The 19,685-nt window shown below is 31.4% G+C and overlaps 1 protein-coding gene and 1 pseudogene across 1 annotated transcript; both read right to left on the bottom strand.

Moving 5' to 3' along the window:
- Positions 1-379: 379 nt before the first annotated feature.
- AGO5 (Argonaute family protein) lies at positions 380-7,449 on the bottom strand. Its single transcript, XM_039038889.2, has 22 exons — positions 6,788-7,449; positions 6,048-6,262; positions 5,823-5,972; positions 5,612-5,745; positions 5,432-5,541; positions 5,180-5,283; positions 4,656-4,794; positions 4,426-4,542; positions 4,230-4,337; positions 4,072-4,143; positions 2,993-3,115; positions 2,732-2,894; positions 2,511-2,632; positions 2,292-2,429; positions 2,062-2,204; positions 1,865-1,927; positions 1,714-1,777; positions 1,479-1,602; positions 1,318-1,391; positions 1,130-1,224; positions 1,008-1,039; positions 380-912 (listed from the first exon to the last, which is right to left on the bottom strand). Exons 1-22 carry the CDS (start codon positions 7,256-7,258, stop codon positions 749-751), a joined length of 2,925 nt encoding a protein of 974 aa, XP_038894817.2. The 5' UTR covers positions 7,259-7,449; the 3' UTR covers positions 380-748.
- Positions 7,450-13,855: 6,406 nt separating this feature from the next.
- Positions 13,856-14,902, bottom strand: LOC150034316 (uncharacterized; annotated as a pseudogene).
- Between the last annotated feature and the right edge of the window lie 4,783 nt (positions 14,903-19,685).

Genomic DNA, 19,685 nt, shown 5'->3' with positions numbered 1-19,685 from the left:
AGTTAAATTCAATTTTAACATTTTAAAATTTTAAAATTTGTTATGTGAAATATGATTGAACATGAAAACGCCCAAGATTCGATCACAATAATAAACCCAACATATAGCTACTCAAAATTATTGCCAAAGAACGAGGTAATTTTAATGAAAGGTTCTTAAAAGATCTCGACTTTTGTATAATAAGAGAATGAAAAGTATTTACCATAAGTCTACGAGTCAAGTTTATAATGATGAGTGAAAGTGTTTATTTTAAGGCAGGGTTTATTTTTTGACAACATATATAAATAGATCCAAAGTACTCTCAACCCATGAACTTCAAATACATTTTAAATCACTTCAAACACAGGCATTATAAAGGGGGGAAAAAGGACAAAAGAAATGGACAAGTTGCAGAATTAACTAGGCATAATTTTCTGTAATCGACACAACAAATTAGAAAAGTATAAAAATTTGCAGAACTATTCCTATAAACCTGGTTAAATTTGGGGTATAAAACTACTGGTATTTACATGCATATGTACAGGCAAATTGTGTTGCAAAACCCAAAAAGCATAGTACCAGAGCTCTGAAAGTATTTTCTACCTGGCGCTTCAAATTGTCCATAAAGAAAGCCACCAATTTTGGGAGATATGTACCACAAAATAAGGCCACAAAGAAGAGCATCAAAAACCCAAACTCATACCCCAAGCAACCAAACCAAACCAAACCAAACAACCACCACAACCCAAGCTGAGAACAACACTCAAGCTCAACAGTAAAACATGACATCCTTCACATTTTCTTTTATGCTCGGCAGTTGTTGAATCTCTACATTCCCACCACCTGAACTCATGGAACCACTGTCGGATGAATCACCCTCCATGTAATATCGAGCACGAAATGCTGCAAGATGGGCGTAGTATGCTGGTGGAACTGCAAAACAAACCAACCATTTATGTATATTACAACAAACGATAACTATATTGAGAACTGAGGAATTATTATTATTAGAGTTAAAATGATCGTACCAATGGAAACAGACCGTGTGCACCGTGCATACCTATAAAACAACAAAACAGCAACAATATAATTGTTCAAAAAAAGCTGTAAAACAAATCGACAGGTGGATAAGAACAATTTCCATACTTACGTGTAGCATAGATTATTAGTAAGTATTTGCATTGCATCGGCACTAAATTTGTTTTCATCATACAGAACATGATAATGTGTTGGTCTACTTGTCCCCTATACAAAGAACAAAAAGAGTAAATTTTGATTCCAACCAACATAGCAAGAACATGCTGAGTACACGTGTAAAAACGATGAAAGGTTTCCAACCTGAATGCCAGCATGGCTGTTTAAATAGAAATCAAATTCAGTTGGATGACAAATATCCGTATCGACAACAGTACCTATCATCAAAATACAAACAGCATAATCTGAATTTTGCATGAATTTTGAATCATCTTCCAAGAACCACAATAGATAAGATTAACAACCTGGAAGGATGTTTCCACTCCGATCAGTATCCCGGCTGGTAGGGAAAAAACGGGTATGATGTCTCTTTTGCACCACAATAAAGGTTATTGGGGGCTGGTAACCATCTTCAAGCGAGGCACATGCCTAATCAATAAGAAAGATTAGTAGGGCACATGAAGATAAGATTTAGCCAATTGATAATTACAAATATAATATTATAATAATACCAACAACAATAACCGCCAGCTACTGTACCTTCCTGATTGCATCCACCTCATAAAATAGAACTTGAGAGAACTGTCCTTCACTCACACCATCTCTGTCAATGGAAAACCAAAATTAGCGTACAAATGGATTAATCCAATCCCCCGTTCATATATTCTCCAAAATGCAATAAATAGCAAACCTGTAGAATATTATTCTGTGCGGTTTCATATTTGTCGACCTTCTAAAAGCAATGAACAGCTCCCTGGCAACCAAAGTTTTTTTTATATAGGAAAATCAACTTTCAGAAAAAAGATTAAAAAGTAGCTGAAAAAAAGCCGATATAAATATCATTTTCAATAGTTTTCAAGGTTAGATAACTTATATACAGTTGCTTACCTAATCATCCCTGCACGCACCAACCCTTTCTGAGGATCTTGAATCTCTTTGTACAAATCTTGTATAATTTCTTCACGGTGAGCCTGAGCTGAAACAATTCCTCTGTACTTTGTTACCTCGGGCCAGTCCATTGAGGCAACAACCTGCAATTAACCATGTATGTCTTCTCAAAACGGATCATTAAAAAGAAAAATTTTTAAAAAGCAGAAAATTAAGCACACAGGACTTACAGCTGCGATGGAAGGACTGGAGTCATCTCCTGGTTGTGGGTGTGTTACATCTGCTCCAATGATTATCGTAGGCATATCCGTAACAAGAGGAATTTTTCGCTGAATAGCATCGTTTAGGACATTGTTTCTTCCCCCAACCTATAAAACTTTGTTCACTTAAAAAAAATAATGAAATGAAGTTACAAAGATGATGTCAACTCTAACAGCGGGCTCACAAACCTTAACGTTGATTTTGAGGGCCACATTTTCAAAGTACTGCTTGTTTAGCTTTTGAGCTTGCCTAGGCTGGCAACATTGTGAAACAATTCCAAGCTCGGTCTCGCATATCCTTTTGATCTTCCCTGCAAGGACCAGCACAATTTAAAGGTGACAAAGATCACATCCAAATGGAATGTATTAGTGAGAATAAAATTATTATGAAGAAAATATCTGTTGCTCACCGTAGAAACCTGAAATATCAGGTAAAATAATTATGAGCAACTGAAGAGACTTGCGCTGGGGCCCCAAACTTCTTACAGACTGATTATGAATGTCTTTAAGAACCCCTTCAATTTGGTTTGCATGTGCAGTACGTACAGGAAACAGTGGAGTAGGGTTGAAAACCTTACAACAAATCCCAAAACATATTTACACAATCATTAATAATGAACCAAGACTTGCAAATTTTGGAATAAAAAAGGAAGTTAATAGTTCCTTCTTACCATTCCTTTGCTAATGCACATGCTAACCAACTGATGGCAAAATTCAGATGGCAAGCCTGGGTCCAACCGTGCAGAGAAGTTCACACAACCCCAATAATCAACTCTACCACCATTGATCATTTTCTAATTACCACAAGAATAAGGTTAAAATATCAGTATGTTTAAAATAGTTGATTAAAACAACATATTTTCACTTCATAAAAGGGTATATTGACACTTCAACTAAAGCTAAGTTGGAAAATTATATCATAACTACAACAAATGGCTTGAAAAATAACAAGGGGTTATTTTATTTTAGATAATACGATCATGGAAATATGATGTTTAGAAAATATATTGTTAAGAATTAAAGATAACTGTGTAGACATGACATTTTCATTTTCATAGGAACAAATGATGTTTGCATTTGTTTGATGAGTTCAATACATAAAATTTTTATAGCTATAATAGATTAATTAATGAATTGATAAGTCAATAAATAAATATAGTTAAAATAGTTAAAAAATTTCGCTATTGTACTACAAGTATAATTTAATTAATTATGAGTAATAGATGAATATTTTAATTATTAACTGTAAATTCATTCGTTATCTTATAAAAAGAGTCCCACAGGAAATTAATTTAATAAATTAAATGGTTTAAATTAATATTTTATTAATTAATTAATTAATATTTTTAACAAATGTTTTTTTCCCCAAGGATGGAACAAAATACTTAGTTGTACCAATTATTATATACTTATCAAGCACATAATATATATAATCAATCAATCAGTTATTATTGTTAAATTATAATTGAATTGAATAATTAATTGTCTTAATTTATTGTTTAAATACAATAAATCATAATAGATAATAAACGAATGAAAAACACTAAGAATTATACAAACGGGACTAAGGGAAGGGGAAAACATAAAGTTATAATCATTTATCATGCTCTGAATTCCTAGTCAGTTCCAAGCAAATAAGTAAACAGCTAATAGACTTCAAACGATTGGACAAAATGATAACACTGAAATGGATTGCATAATCATCAAACTAAAAAAACTAACTGTGATGCAAAATTTGTTAGGCACCTACCTTATTAATCATATTCCACTGACCCATCCTTGGATCAACTCTTGATTCTTTGCCAGTTTCATGATATTTGAGCTGCAAATATTAAATCTTATAATCAAATAAAAATCAAAAAATAAACTATTCCGTCGTCTTTAAACAGTTAAGATGGTTAAAATTACCATTGGGGATGGCAAAACACGAGCATGAACATCACATAACTGTTTTACGACGTCAATGCCAAAATCCTTAACAATTTTATCTTCAGCGTAATCATTCTTTCTAACCATCTGCCAAATGAATAAATATAATGTGTATATGTCAAACCTGCTGCAAAAGCAAAAGCTAACACCAAATGAACAGAAACCATGCTAGTACCTCTGTTATACTGTGTTCCCTATCTGTAGGCCTCTGACAAGTCGCTCTTAACATCTCAGTTACTTGGCGTTCATTCAATTTTTTGGTATACCTCTGCCCACCAACAATCCTACAAACCTACAATAAGAATAATGATTGGTAAGAAAAGCCTAATCAAAATATTATCCTCAGAAAGTCCTTAAATAAATAATCTTTTAAATCATACTTAAAATCATATCAAACATACATACCTCCATCGGCAAATAGATGGGCTTTGCATCATTACCAGCTTGTATAGCTGGTAGAGATGGAAATTGGAGCACAACACCATATTTTTCACAAAAGTATTGCGCAACAGAGATTCGGGTTCTCTGATCATCAAGAGTAAACCTAAAAATAAACCAAGTACAACAATACCTTAAAAAAGTCTAAACAAAAGTCTCAGAACAATAATTTTATTCATACCTTGCTAGCCAATAACAAATTCAATTTTAATTCAAATAATCTACAGTGCTAATTTTGGATTCTTCTAAATGCAAAAACATGTTATGTAACTGTAAGATAGGAGGAACAAGGCTGGAACAACATAGATAAGAACAATAAACACCCAAATAACTAGATGAGGAATTCAAGAAACTACCACAATTATGAACTAACAATAACCCATTAACAACAAAATTACCCAAAACCTTCTGGTTATGTTCAATTTTCAAAAGTAAATGCATTTATAACGCTAGCTCCATAAGAATATGGAGAAACAGAAAATTAAACTCACATTAATCGGTTTACAGGCTCTGACGATATCCCAGTAATTTTGTAGGTCCTGCCATGCTCCGTACATGTTAATGCCACCTTCACACCTTTAAGTACCCTTCTGATCTGAAGTTAATAAAAAATAAAAATAAAAATAAATAAATGTTATATATACATAAAATGTAAATACTATAATTCTCAGGAGAAAAAGATCCTACACTTCAAAACCCTTAGACATCACATGTGTATATACATCAATGACAGTTTCAATAACCTTGCGACAGTCCTGATCAGATATTGGCTTGGAGAAATTTCTTAGGTTGAAGTGTTTTGCAACATAGTCCGTTACACATATTGCTTCATAAAATGACCTAGCAGAAATATCTGCAATACCAAACTCATGAGTGTTAAAAAGAGCAGCAGTGACAGATTTAACGAAGTACGAAAGATTTACCTATATTCAAAGATAGACCCATTTGTACAGGTCGTAGACTTTGGTAATATCCCCTCCAATACTCTACACCATTACCGAGTTCACCCGGTTTCCCAAAATTTTGCGAGAAAAATGACCTTCCAACAACTGTGTAACTGGAAGAAAAAAAATTGTTATCATTTCCATCCATGCACCAAATATAGTGATAAAAGAGTTTCTCATAGAAACTAACTCGATAGATGGTTTTGTTCTCAAAACAACATCAAGAACTTGTATAGTCTCCTGTGGAGCATCTCGCTGTCGTCCATGTGAAAACTGTTGTAGATGATGGAGGTCTGGCTTGGCTGCAAATTTGATAGATACTTTGAACTCACGTTCTTTCCTGTAGAATGAACGACAGACAAACTCAAAGTCGATCATTTATACATAGACAGAAACATGAGAGGTAGGGATATACCTTGATGGTTGGGAAGATCCTGCATCATCTTTACGGACTAATTTAATCGTGAACTCTTTGGACGAAAATGGAAGCTGACCAGCAACGTAAACACTTTTTCCTCCATCATACGCTATTTGTCTTCCACCTAGATGAGATTCTCTATACATTGTTGCAAGCTGGTTTATTATATCTCGGCAGACCTTTTTGGATGAAACCTTAGGTGTAATAGAAACCTAGAACCACAAATAAAATTCTATCATTCACTAAAATACAAAAAGAATAATCCCAAACCAGAAACCAAAAATTGATTATCAGAGTTACTTCAAAAGATCAAATGTGGATAACAAAAGTTATTCACAGAACAGATTACATCAAAAACTACTTTAACAGATTATTCAGACGAAAATGGAAGATGGCTAGCAACATAAACATTTTTCACACTATCTTATGCTAGAACCCGAGATTCAGCATACATTTCTGAAAACCTTTTAAGATGTAACATCAGGTGTCGTAGAAACCTAAAATCACAGATAAAATTATACATGTCAATGGTCTAGCCGCTAAATTACTAAGAACACTCCCAAACCAGTGCTTACAGTTTTCAAGATGATATTTCAAAATATGGATGTGGATACCAAAAATTTCACAGAATAAACTTGCATCCGTATATTAAATACATACAACACATCAAAAACAACCAACAACGTAACCATTCACAGATAGAAGGGAAAATGTTCTATGAAGGAAAACAAGCTTACATCGTAATGGTAGAGATCTTTGTCTGCAACTTGAACCAGAAAATGGTTGGCTCGAAGAAGAACTTTGTACCCGACGGCTCCATATCCCGGCCGCTTCGCCACAGCCAAATCTTTAGATGAAGACGGCGGAACTTGCTGTGGCGTCAATGTCATCTTCTCCAATTGTGCCTCGATCTTCGAAACTTCAGACTGTGAGAGAGTAGTTCCAGATAAGGAAGAAGAAGATGCTCTTGTTGAAGTCTGGGGAGGAGGGGAAGCAATCGGAGTAGGCTGTGGAGTTGGAGAAGGAAACTGCTGAGTAGCAGGATGACCTACCCTACCTCCGTCTCTCCCTCCACCGCCTCGTCCACCTCTTCCACCACCGCCTCTGCCACCTCCGCCGCGGGATATAGCCGGAGACGGCTGTCCTCCACGACCACCAGAACCACGGCCGCCGCCGCCGCCACCACCACCACCACCTCTGCGAGACATTTTACTTGAAATTTTCGATGAAGAAATCAATAGAACAAAAAGAGAGGTTTCTTCTTCAAATCGCGTGGGTGATTCACACTGTACGAGTGTGAGTATTTATAGAGAAACGGAGAGACACGAAAGCAATTTTGGAGAGAGAGAACGAGAGAAAATTCTTAGTGGGAACATGGAAAATTGGTGACCTTTCTTTTTTCTTTTTTTCTTTTTTCTTTTTTTCTTTTTTCTTTTTTCTTTTTTTCTTTTTTCTTTTTTTCTTTTATAATTGACCTTCTTTCCCTTAGCTTAAAATTTCGAAAGTTACACATTTTAATATTTGAAACCGCCAAACGGATTTTAGTTAATTACTCGATATAATTAAATGTAAATAAATATTCTACTAAAAAAATTAGAGGTTTTTATATAAAAATATATATATATATAATACAACAAGTTCAACTTCTCTTATCCTAAAAAGAATATTTCCAACTTCCACTAAAATATTTCCATCCATGGTTTTATCTTCATATTTTGTTTTTAAAATTAAAATAAATTCAATTCAACAATTACAAATACGGTAGGAGTGTAAAATGATAAATTTAGTCTCTAGATATATTTTATAGTCTTTAAACTTTTTCTAAATACCATATTTAAATTTCCAAACTTCCAATTAGGTAAATAATAAGTTTCTAAACCTAATAACTATTTTAAAATTTTTATTTAATATTGAATTTTTTAATCGACGAATTTATTAAATATAAAATCAAATTTTGAATTTACACTACATTAAACTTTCAATTATTGTCAAATAAATTTATTATTTGAATGGATCATTAATTGACATCCATAAAATTTATTGATCAAAATTAAAAACTCAAAAAATTATTAGACAATGTACTAAGGGGATAATTGGGCAAGAAGTTGATTAGTCTTTATAGTTGGGTTATAATAATGTGTGTTTGGGTATAGTTTGAGTTATAATAATATGTGTTTGGGGTGTAAACTATTTTATTTTGAAAAATAAATACTAAACGTTGTAATAATGAATAAAAAAATGATGAATATAAAAGAGTAAAAACGGTATCAAATAGTAAGTGAATGAGAGTTTTGAAATAGTGTTAACTATAATTAATTGGAGAATACAAAATAATATTTAATGTACTAACTAGTCTCGCGAAAGTGATCTATTATATAGGCTAACTTTTTGTTTTATAAATATATATATTATGTATTATTGTCAAAAATAAAATTATAAAAAAATAAACGGTTTGGTTATTTTAAAAAAGAGAATAAAATGAGTATATTGTGCTTTAAAGAAAATCTTCCAAACCCCGAGAAAAAGGAAAGAAATGAATCGTGGTACAGTGGGATGGTTTTAAAGACTATTTTACCCCCGACCGTGCAGTTTGAAACAGACACGTGGAGGTTTACAGTTACCGGAATCCAATTGGTAACCGCAAGATCGTGGCCTTAATTTTTAACTACTCAGCGCAATTACCGTGGGCGTGGCTTGTGAGAGAAGCTTTTCGTCTTCCTTTAGTTCTCCCATTTTTTTTAGTACCTCTCCCAAATTAATTTCATTCATCGTTATTTAAAAAACAAAAACAAAAACAAAGAAAGAAAAAAAGGAAAGCAACAGAAAAAACAAAAACAAATACTGTTTTCTGAATGATTTTTAATCTAGATTTATACTTTTTTTTTTTTGAAAAAAAAACCAATAACTGATATTTGACACAAGAAGTTGGTTATTATAGTCCTAGATTATTGTAATTTGGTTATAATAATTTGAATTTCGGATATAGATTATTTTAGTTTGGGTTATATTTTTTGTGTAGACTATTTTAGTTTGAGAATAAAATAGTAAACACTATAACAATGAATAAAAAAATTATGAATGTAAAATAATAAAAACGGTAGCAAATAGAACTGTAACGACCCGTCTTTTGAGTACTCTGATAAGGGTCGTTACTCATAATTACACACTTACATTCAAAACATTTTGACTATTGAGGAAAACATTTTGACTATTGAGGAAAATAAATAACAATAAATAAAGCCTTTTGTTCGGGGCCTCTAAAATAATGAACAAATAAAACTTAAACAAATAAAATTTTAACCAACATTGAGTTTCAAATCAAAACTTTTACATAGCTTGAAAACGTAAACTTAGCGGAAGCGATTTACATATCCCATATGGCACGATCACAGGTTCCTCTCGTCATCCGTTCACCCGTTCCTATCATTACCTAAAAAACATAAATTAAGAAATGTTGAGTATAAAATACTCAATAAGTGATCCCATTACCGGGATCATACTACGTATCTATGAGCAAAGAAAAATAGTATGTGGCTCATACAGCTGCATCGGTTTTATAATATTTACCCAAACATACACTAAATAATATTTACTGTAGTAAGAGGTGGTTATTATATGCTTAAGATAATCTTCACCCAAACACACCCTAAATTGGTAGAGTTTTATCTGATTTGACCCTAAAACTATCAAATTTCATTAAAAATCTACCCTAATTTAAATAAGTAATTCAATTTTAACCCTGAACCTTAATTTAATTCCTCTAATAAGTTTTTCTCCAAATATTAGTTGGAAACGGTTGAATTCCATTTGGTTGGTGGTCAAATCGAACCAAGTTAATTTTTTTAAAAAAAAAAATTATAAGCTAAATTGAACAAATCAGTTTTCTCCTTCTTTTTTTTTTTTTTTAATTTAAGAAATGGTTCAGTTTTAATTTTTGTTTTATTTTCATATATATATTTATATATATATAGAAACAGTTCGGTTCGATTTAATTGAAAGTAAACCAAATAATTCAGTTTCAAAGTTTATTTAAACCCGATCGAAACACATTTTTCGATTTCATCAAGTTTCCAATTCGATTTAAAAAATGGTTTGTTTGTTACGGTTCCAGTGGCCACACTTCCCGAATATTGTTTTAAAACAGTTTTCTATCGTCCATCCAAGTTATAAAAACACATGTGACATGGATGAACATTTAGAGAAATTGGGCATCTAAGCTGAATTTTTAGTTCGAATTTATGAATTTGGTAAAGTTATTCAATGACTAAATTGTGCGTCGATTAAACGTACTTTTGTGTAAAATTTTGTTTTATTGAATGGATGAGTTTATTAATATATTTACCCTATTTTCTGTTAGCATAGATTTGTCTTATTGGGTCATCACTCAGTTGAGCTATGTTTGTTTTAGTTTTATTATGACATTCTCAACCATCATAGTATCGCATAATTGTCACATATTTTCATCTATTAAAATCCAAAGCTACCACTTTAAATAATTGTAATATGTATAAATATATATTTTGTTAAAAAAAGAATGGTGATAAACATATTTTATAACAATGCTTCAAACAAAATATTTTATAAAAGAATATTTCGATGTCCAAACTTAAAAGGCAAACCAAGCACAATTTGACTATATGTGTATTACAAGTATGTAGTTCGAACCTTCTACGTCCAATTGTACTAAAAACTCGAAAACTAATTTTTGAAAAATATTTTTAATCGATCTACTCAAAGATGAATATTGATAATAAAATTAATAACTCATCCTACAAAATGGTAATGAGATGTTTAAGGAAATAAAAACAACTTAAATTATCTGATTGAATAATTTTAGAATTTTCTTTTTTCCTATAAGAACTTTATAATTTTCTTTGTTTATAGAGATATTTATCAACATTGACATATACATCAATATATCTTCATAATTGAAATTTCAAACCAGACATTTTAATATTGACTATTAGTAATAATATTAGACCATATGTAGCAATCCACAATTTTGTTTATTATTTAATATAAATTTTTTGTTTGAGTTGGGCTAACTAAATTATAGAAAATTCGCCACCACCTTATACTTTGTTTTAAAAAGCATCTTTCAACTTCCAAAATTTTCAATAATATATCGATTTTTGAAAAATAAGAAAAAGATAAAAAATAAAAAATATTTTTTTATGGAAATCAATAGTCTACTTTGTTTAAAACACATCCAACTTTCAATTCTTAAAAAATAATAATAAATAAATAAATAATCTTACTATCAGTATACATATAGAAATAGTTAATACCTCACTTGTGAACTTTTCAAATGTTGCATTAGTACACTTGACTTAATTAAATAAATAAATAAACTGAACCTTCACATAGATACAATCATTTTTTTTTATGGAGATACTCTCAACTTTCCCAATTTATCCAACTTCTAGAAAACAAAATGTTAAAAAAAAAACATTTTTATTTAACCACTCTTCATATTAAAAAACAAACATTAAAAAAAAAAAAAAAAAAAACTTGACAACTCTTTCACAAAGGTATTTTTATATATAAGTTTATTTGGTTTGTTATATACTAAAAGTGCTTTTATTAACATCAGATTATCATAAAAGAACTTGTTATTGATGGTCATTAGAGTTTGTCAGTGGTCACCATAAATGGTGGGCAAAGGCAGACACTGAAGATGGTGTCTAGAATTGGCTAGCAGCGATCGTACATAGGTGGTGGTCAGGGTTGGTTGATAAGCGATCGTCGAAAGTGATGGCCAGAGGTTGTAGTTGAAATTTGTCGACGGTGGTGACAAGAGTTTCTCATACAAATTAGAGTGAGAATAACTATTAAACACTCAAAATTTCTTATTTCTAAAAGTTGGTTTCAAGTATTTATCCTAACCCAATTTATTTTATAAACTCATTTTTTTAAAATGAATTACGACTAGTTGTCAAGCACTTGAACATTTATCAAAATGACTAGTTTTTTAAATTAATCAATTGAAAAGATATTCTAAATACATCCTTAATAACCAAACATAATAATTTACCGAACAGATATAAAGTATCGATGATTTTCATCTAAAACTAAATATAATGGTATTTTTTAACTTTCCTTAAAAGGTCAAGAGTATAATTAAAATTTTTGAAAGTTGATATATACTTTACAAAGCAAAGCACAGAGCTGATGATATTTTCTATGATTTAACATTTAAATTTGTTAATGTCATTATATTTTTGATAAGATCATTTGAATTATTATAATTATTTATTCATTTAAATCACGCATGGGGCTTGTATGACAGCTCAACCAAACAAACATTAATCTAATTTAGTAAATATTCCATTTACGTCCCTGATTAGTGTCGTATCAATTTTGAACGTCGATTATTAGGAATAGTATCAATTCAAACCTCAAACTAATAATTTAAATTCTAAACTTTCACAGGTGTATCTAAATAAAACATAATGAAGGTTTTAAATCGATATACTAATGAAACTTCAATGTTTAAATTGATGCATTTTTTAAAGATCGTGATTTAAACTGATACAAGTATTACTTTGAGGTTCAAATTGATATACTTATGAAAATTCAAAGTCTAAGTTGATATAATAATTAGTTTAGGGTTTAAATTCTCCCGAAATTCAAGGGTGTGAATTGATATTTGACATAATTATTAATTTGAACATTCGTCAACGAGTTGGTGAGTTATGTTCAAGTTGGCCATCAATTTTTGTTTTATTAGCATGTCATATTTACATTTCCTTACAGTAGTATCATAATGGTTAAATTCATTAAAATAAAAATCTAGAATTTTATAAATGTTGACTGAAAAATCTAGTCAAGATGAATCCAACCAATTCACATACGATCAACTATAGAAATATTGATGAAGTGACTTGCAAAAGCAATGAAATTGCACATTAAATGTATGATGCTTGCCACAACAACTATGATGTTAAATGAGAAAATTGAGTTGAAAAGAATAATGAGTTTAGAGTTTTGAGAATAAGATTGAAATAGATAATTATTTAAATCAAAATTTAATTTCAGAATCTACCATCAAATCTATACCCACCTATATAAAATATCGCTTTGTTTTCAGATTACCTATAAAAAATGCTTTTATATGCTTATTAAATACAAAATTTACAATTCAAGAAAAATCTTTCAAAGTATTTCTTCTCCGATTTAGAATTTGTACACTTCCGTACATAGGGGTAAAGTCGTCATTTAACGTGGACAAAAAGTGTGGTACGCCCATGAAGAGACAGAGAGAGAGAGCAATGAAGGAAGGCGTTCAGAAACTACCATGAATCCGATCGCCAAACAGGTGTCTACGAACGTACGGCAATTCTTTTCACGCACCAACAATCCTTCTCACGCGCCAGTTTTCCACGTTATCCCAAATACCAAATCAAATTGCATTAAATTTACATATTTCCGTATGGAAAAAAATAAAAAGGATATTATAGTTTTAGAAACAATTTAGAAAAATAGGCTTCTTTTCAAACTATTTAAAAAATATTTTTTTTTTTTCTAATAACTCGAGGGTGCCCTCCACCTTGTTTTTTTTTTTTTTTTCTTTTAATTATTACACATTCCACCTCATTCATTCATTCATTCTTTTTTTTTTACAAAAAAAAAAAATCCATTTTATAAAAACAATTTCTAAAAATATTTTATTATTTTATTATTTTATTATTTTATTTAAACTCTAATAAATTAATAATATCTCATAAAAATAAAAAAGTTTAAATTAAAATATCTCATTTATATAAAAATGATTACAAAAATCAATGTATCCCACAAGATGTATGTCATCGATTTCGAGCTGGTTGACGTCGTCGACTTCAAACTTGAGGTTGCTCGGGTTCTTCTTGATGTTGCTCTGGTACCTCTGCAGGTTCTTCATAATATAAATATTCATTATGCTCTCCACGACCCCGACCATGTCCATGTACGTATGAAGACGAAGGACTAGCCTCTGAGTCATAATGTCCTGAACCAAATACTGGCATCATCATCTTCGGACTAACATAATCAGTTTGATTCTGCGTTTGCATTATAGGGGGCAACTCTTCCACATTATGGGCAACCTCATCAAACTCATCCTCTTCCTAAATAGGTCCTATACATCTAGGAGCTGGTGGAGGAACAATAGGTATATTGTACATATAATATATTTCCTCCATATAGCTTTGGTTGTCACTACATATAGCAAGAATTTGGTTAGGATCATTCGCAACCTCATGGAGTCTACTGTTGTTCAATCTCTGTGAATTATAAAATAATTAGATAATATTTAAAATAAATTTAAATTAAAAATAATTAGATAATATTCATTCATTTACCAGATGACCCACAGCTGCTCCCGGACGAGTGACGTAGCGCCTTATGATATTATTATACCAATGAATATATTCTTGAGTGACATCTCTATCAAACTGTTCAAGAGAAATCCCCACTGCAATAAACCTTGCACGATAGTGCTATCGCACCACTAAATATGCAAATTTTTCGAACCAATCTCCAATTCTTAAGACAATATCATGCAGTACGGGTTCAATATTACAAGGCGATGGGACGTCCTGCTGAAAACCGAATTGTCTCATCACCCTATCAGGAAGATACCACTCACTAATGTGAAAACATATGAGAGAACTCATCGTCCGCCATATGTTTTGACCATTCGTACAAAAATTAGGCAAAGTATGCATAATAATTTTGTACGGCTCCCAAATAACCTGAAACACAAAATATTATATTAGAGAACAACATTAAAGACAAATACAATAAAAATGTGTATAAAATAATCAATTAGGTTCAGTGTAATGTACCTGATCAGGTTGAAGCAGATCAAACATGTATTTATACTAGCTGACTATATGTGTGGCTGTCCTAGTCACACAAAATTTGTCTCTCCATCTAAATTTTTAAATTGATAATTTAGAATCTAAATTAACTAAATTATTGATAAATTAAATTGAATTAAAACCACACACCGAGAATCGTAGGCTCGTCCAACTAACTGAGTGTCATTAACATGTTGTAGTTGTGAAGCCATTGTTGGAAATCGCTCCCAAGCCCATAGTTGCAAAAGTATGAGAGGCCCAACTATCTCTCGAACCTTAGGTCTTGTTGCTTTGTATAGTTGTCTATACAACCATTGCAAACATGCTCTACCCCACGAATACCGCCCCGTATCATAGAAGTTAGCTAATAGTGGCAGGAACATCAAGTGAACAAAATGACTTGATTTATCGGAAAACAGACTTCCACCCATCATTTATAGTATATATGCTCGCACATATCTTATGACGGTTTTCTCGTCTGCATCATCTGTGAGCTCACGGAATTTTGTTCCTAACCATATCAAACTTAACCTTGATTCTTTAATCTTGTCGGTAGGTGGGGTCGCACTGAGGTACAGTTGACAAACTTGTGACCAGTCATCGTACATCACTTTGGTGACCGGCTCACCGTCAACAGGTAACCCCAACAATACTTCTATGTCTTTTAGAGTGATAGTGCACTCTCCAACAGACATATGAAATGTATGCTTCTCGGGTCTCCATCTCTCGACCAAGGCTGTGATCAGATACTAGTCCAACTGAATAAATTCCAATCTGGCAACCCCATAGAATCTAGATGTGCACAGTAGTGGTAGTATTCGAGGGTGGAGCGGGATAGTGCGCTGGAGAACTGCCTCTCGACGCTTGCAAGATATTTCTCCAGTAGTACGATTTCTCCATACAACAGATGATCGTTGAATGGACTGGTTGTACAAAACATCGGGATCAACAGGTCCTGGGTTTAAAATCACGATCTGAAAGAAAAAAAATATTTATTTCTCAATTAAAAAAATATTTGTTCCTCAATTAAGAATAATGTACAACTTAATTAACTTAATTAAATAATGTACATACGTTGTCGAGTGGTTGGTTCTGTCTAATCCATCTCGTTGTGATAACGTGAACTTTTCGATCTACCAGGTTTTCTCAACAACGATGGATCAGGATGTAAGACAGGCATATTAGGGTGCATGATCTAGTAATCTTCATGCGGTACAGGTTAAAATTGAGGAGAGTAACATTCAGCATATGTTGACAATTTATAGTAGTCCTCAATAAAGTCTTCGTAGTTCATGTTAAAATGTGAGCAAACGGCCATAAAATGCGAGCATGGAATGCCGAATGCTTGCCACTTGTTACATGAACAGTACCGCTTGGACATGTTTAGCCTCAATATTTAAACGTTTCCTCCTTTGGCATTGAGACTATGACGTCTGGTCTTCACATGAAACACACCTTCATACCGATCGTATGATTGTACTTCATGTTTACTAGATCTTGCAGCCCATTTATTTATTTTCTCGTGTGCGTACCTGGATTTTTACTTCACTTAGTATTATAAAATATGTTTGAAATAAATTGTTAATAACATATATATATAATAATAATAATAATAATAATATTACCGGGTGTATTTATCTTGACGCTCCAATGCATCCCTTATTTCTTCTCTTCTTTTCTCGAAATAATTCGCGCATTTGAAGAATGTTATCTGAGCAAGAGCATTTATAGGCAACATTCAAGCTCCTTTGAGAACTCAATTTATGCACTCTGATAGATTTGTCGTCATCTACCCATATCTGAATCCTCCATCATGTGCTTGAGTCCATTACTCTAAACTAATGTTATAAAAAAAAAACTCAGACAACCCCGATTTATTCCTTTGATATCTTCAATTGCTTTATTGAACTTTCGAATTTGAAACTGACACCTGACACGATAAACATAATTTTTCAATGAATTAAATTTATACTTTTTATTGAAATTGCTGACGATATGTCGTAAGCAGAAACGATGGTGACATTTCGTCCCGTCCAACCATTTGCTGGATTGTTCACTGCTGCGATTATACCAACATGTTGATCTGAAATTAAACACACCTCTTCGTGTATTACAATTTCTCTCAGGTGTTTCAGGAACCATCCCTATGAGTCTGCGGACTCTTCATCAGCAATGGCAAACGCAAGTGGAAAAAGATGACCGTTCAAGTTAACTCATGTAGCAATCAACAATTTTCCTCTATATTTGTCGTACAAGTGTGTACCATCTATCTGAATTATCGGCCAACATTTATTAAAAACTTCTATACAAGGACCAAATGCCCAAAATACAGAAGTTAGGATAACACGGCCTTCAGTAATCATTTCTTTAACTCTCTACTCTACACGTGTTTTGGGATAGGTCTGCTTAACCATATATAACTACCTGGGTAACAATTTATAAGACTCATTCCAATCACCGAATACTTTAGCCAATGCTTTTCTTTTGTCGTCCCATACCCTATGGTAAGGAACATGATATCCAAACTTTGATTTGATGTCGGACTGCAGTTGTGCCACACTGATAGATGGTTTTTGTCTTACGGCATCACAGAACTCTGGTGCAATAATTGATGAATTCAATTGCACATGACTTTGACTTAGTTCTAAATAAAAACATGTATGCTGCTCATCATACTTAGTGATCTCGAACAAGCCATGCGATTTTTTCTTTATTGCACGAAGTCTCCACTTATAACCTTCCTCCTACTTCTTACACTGAATTGTCCAAATCGTCGGTGTCGATTCAAAAACCTCATATGGTGAGTGACATTTTATTGCAAAACATTTGACCGCGTGTTGATGCATTTCTTTGTCTTGACAAATCATCCCTTTATACAATTGAGTATTGTCAACGTCCACAGAGACTACAATTTGGTCATGTTCTCAAATGCTATCGAGTACATTCATATCCAAATCGTTGAATACATTTGAAAGCATCTCATGTCCATGACCATCGAAATCCAACTCTTCAAATTCATGGATCAAGATCAATACATTAAGTTGGATCTTTAAACTGGCTAAATGATGTATTCAAGTTTATTTCCACCCCTATCCTATTTACATTTACATACAAATGCACTAAATTTGACAGTGGCGTTGCCATTGAGAATATCAAGTTCATAGCTTGTGCATTCGAAATAGGGAATGGCATAAACCTTATTGATTCTGATGGTTCTAAGTTAGGATGTCTATATATTATTTCTATTTGATTTGTTCTCATATCTACACTAAGTAACATCCCAACCATTTTATTGAATTGTTCAAATACAATTTCACTATTCACATTTATGCTAAAACTCCCACTTGGTGGTTGGTCATAGTCAACTCCATCAATACCATCAATCATATTACCATTCGTAAACAACAAAAATCCCAAGCATTTACTTGCCATTTTCTAGGAAAAAAAAGACAAACATCAACTTTTTGTATTATACTTTTTATAAGAAGTATATTAAAAAATATTAAACTCTTTTTTTAAAAAAAAAATCACAATAATTTTAATTTTTATAAGAAGTATATTAAAAAATCACAATAATTTTGTATTAAACTAAAAATATTAAACTTTTTAATTTATAAACATAGACTTTTTAAGTTTTATGAACATCAGCTTTTTAAACATAACTATAAATTAAACTTTTTATAATTATTTTTAAACATAACAACAAATTAAACTTTTCAAATTATAACAAGGTAAACTTTTTAAAACTAATTTTTCAAATTTAATACAAAATTAAAAAAAATTAAACTTTTTCAAATTATTTTAAACTATATTTTCAAAGTTAATACTAGAAAAATCAAATATCATAAGAAATATAATAAAAAAAATCACAATAACTATCACAATAATTTTGTATTAAACTATAAATATCAACTTTTTAAACATAACAATAAACTAAATATTTTAACACTATAAACATCAAAGTTAATACTAAAAAAATCAAATATAGTATGAATAAACTAAACTTTTCAAACTATACTAAATTTTTTTAAACTATACTAAACTTGTTAACTATCACAATAATTTTGTGTTAAACTATAAATATCAACATTTTAAACATAACAATAAACTAAACATTTTAACATTATAAACATCAAAGTTAAAACTAAAGAAATCAAATATCATTTGAATAAACTAAACTTTTCAAACTATTCTAAACTTTTTAAACTATACTAAACTTGTTAACTATCACAATAATTTCGTATTAAACTATAAATATCAACTTTTTAAACATAACAATAAACTAAACATTAAGACTATAAACATCAAAGTTAATACTAAAGAAATCAAATATCATAAGAATAAACTAAACTTTTCAAATATCATAAGTTTAACTCACTGATTCGATGGTAGTTCTCTTTTTTCCTTCAAAGTGACAACATTCACCATTTTTTCCTGTTATTTGTTATCTGACAATAACTACAAAAAATTAAAAAAAAAATTAGAATCTATAAAAAAATAATAATATAAGAACAAAAATAAAATTTATAATTATTCTTAAAAAACAAAAAATTAGTAGAGTAACGAACCAGTATAGTTTGTGATCAAGGGTTGTGTGAGAACAATTTGTATTAAACGAAATAGAAGAAGAGAAATGGAAATGGAAAGCAGTGAGTTAAAAAGTGGGAGGAGAGGGATATTAAGAAGAAGAGAAATGGAAACGGAAAACAAATGGGAGGAGAGGGATTTAGTAGAGGAAGATGATTTCAAAGGGCAGTGAGCAATTAGTAGAGGAAGAAGCAGATGATTTGAGCAA

Source organism: Benincasa hispida, chromosome 8, assembly GCF_027475165.1.
Source record: "Benincasa hispida cultivar pf3 chromosome 8, pf3_genome.v1.1, whole genome shotgun sequence".
NCBI classification, from domain to species: domain Eukaryota; kingdom Viridiplantae; phylum Streptophyta; class Magnoliopsida; order Cucurbitales; family Cucurbitaceae; genus Benincasa; species Benincasa hispida.
The sequence above is the reverse complement of the archived record's forward strand: the minus strand, read 5'-3'. Positions and strand labels throughout refer to the sequence as shown.

Excerpts from the sequence above, each read along its gene's own strand:
- AGO5 (XM_039038889.2), bottom strand. The coding sequence starts at position 7,258 with ATGTCTCGCAGAGGTGGTGGTGGTGGTGGCGGCGGCGGCGGCCGTGGT. Across the intron at positions 2,633-2,731 it reads TGATATTTCAGGTTTCTACG|GGAAGATCAAAAGGATATGC; the intron begins GTGAGCAACAGA and ends TGGTCCTTGCAG. Across the intron at positions 1,040-1,129 it reads ACTAATAATCTATGCTACAC|GTATGCACGGTGCACACGGT; the intron begins GTAAGTATGGAA and ends GTTGTTTTATAG.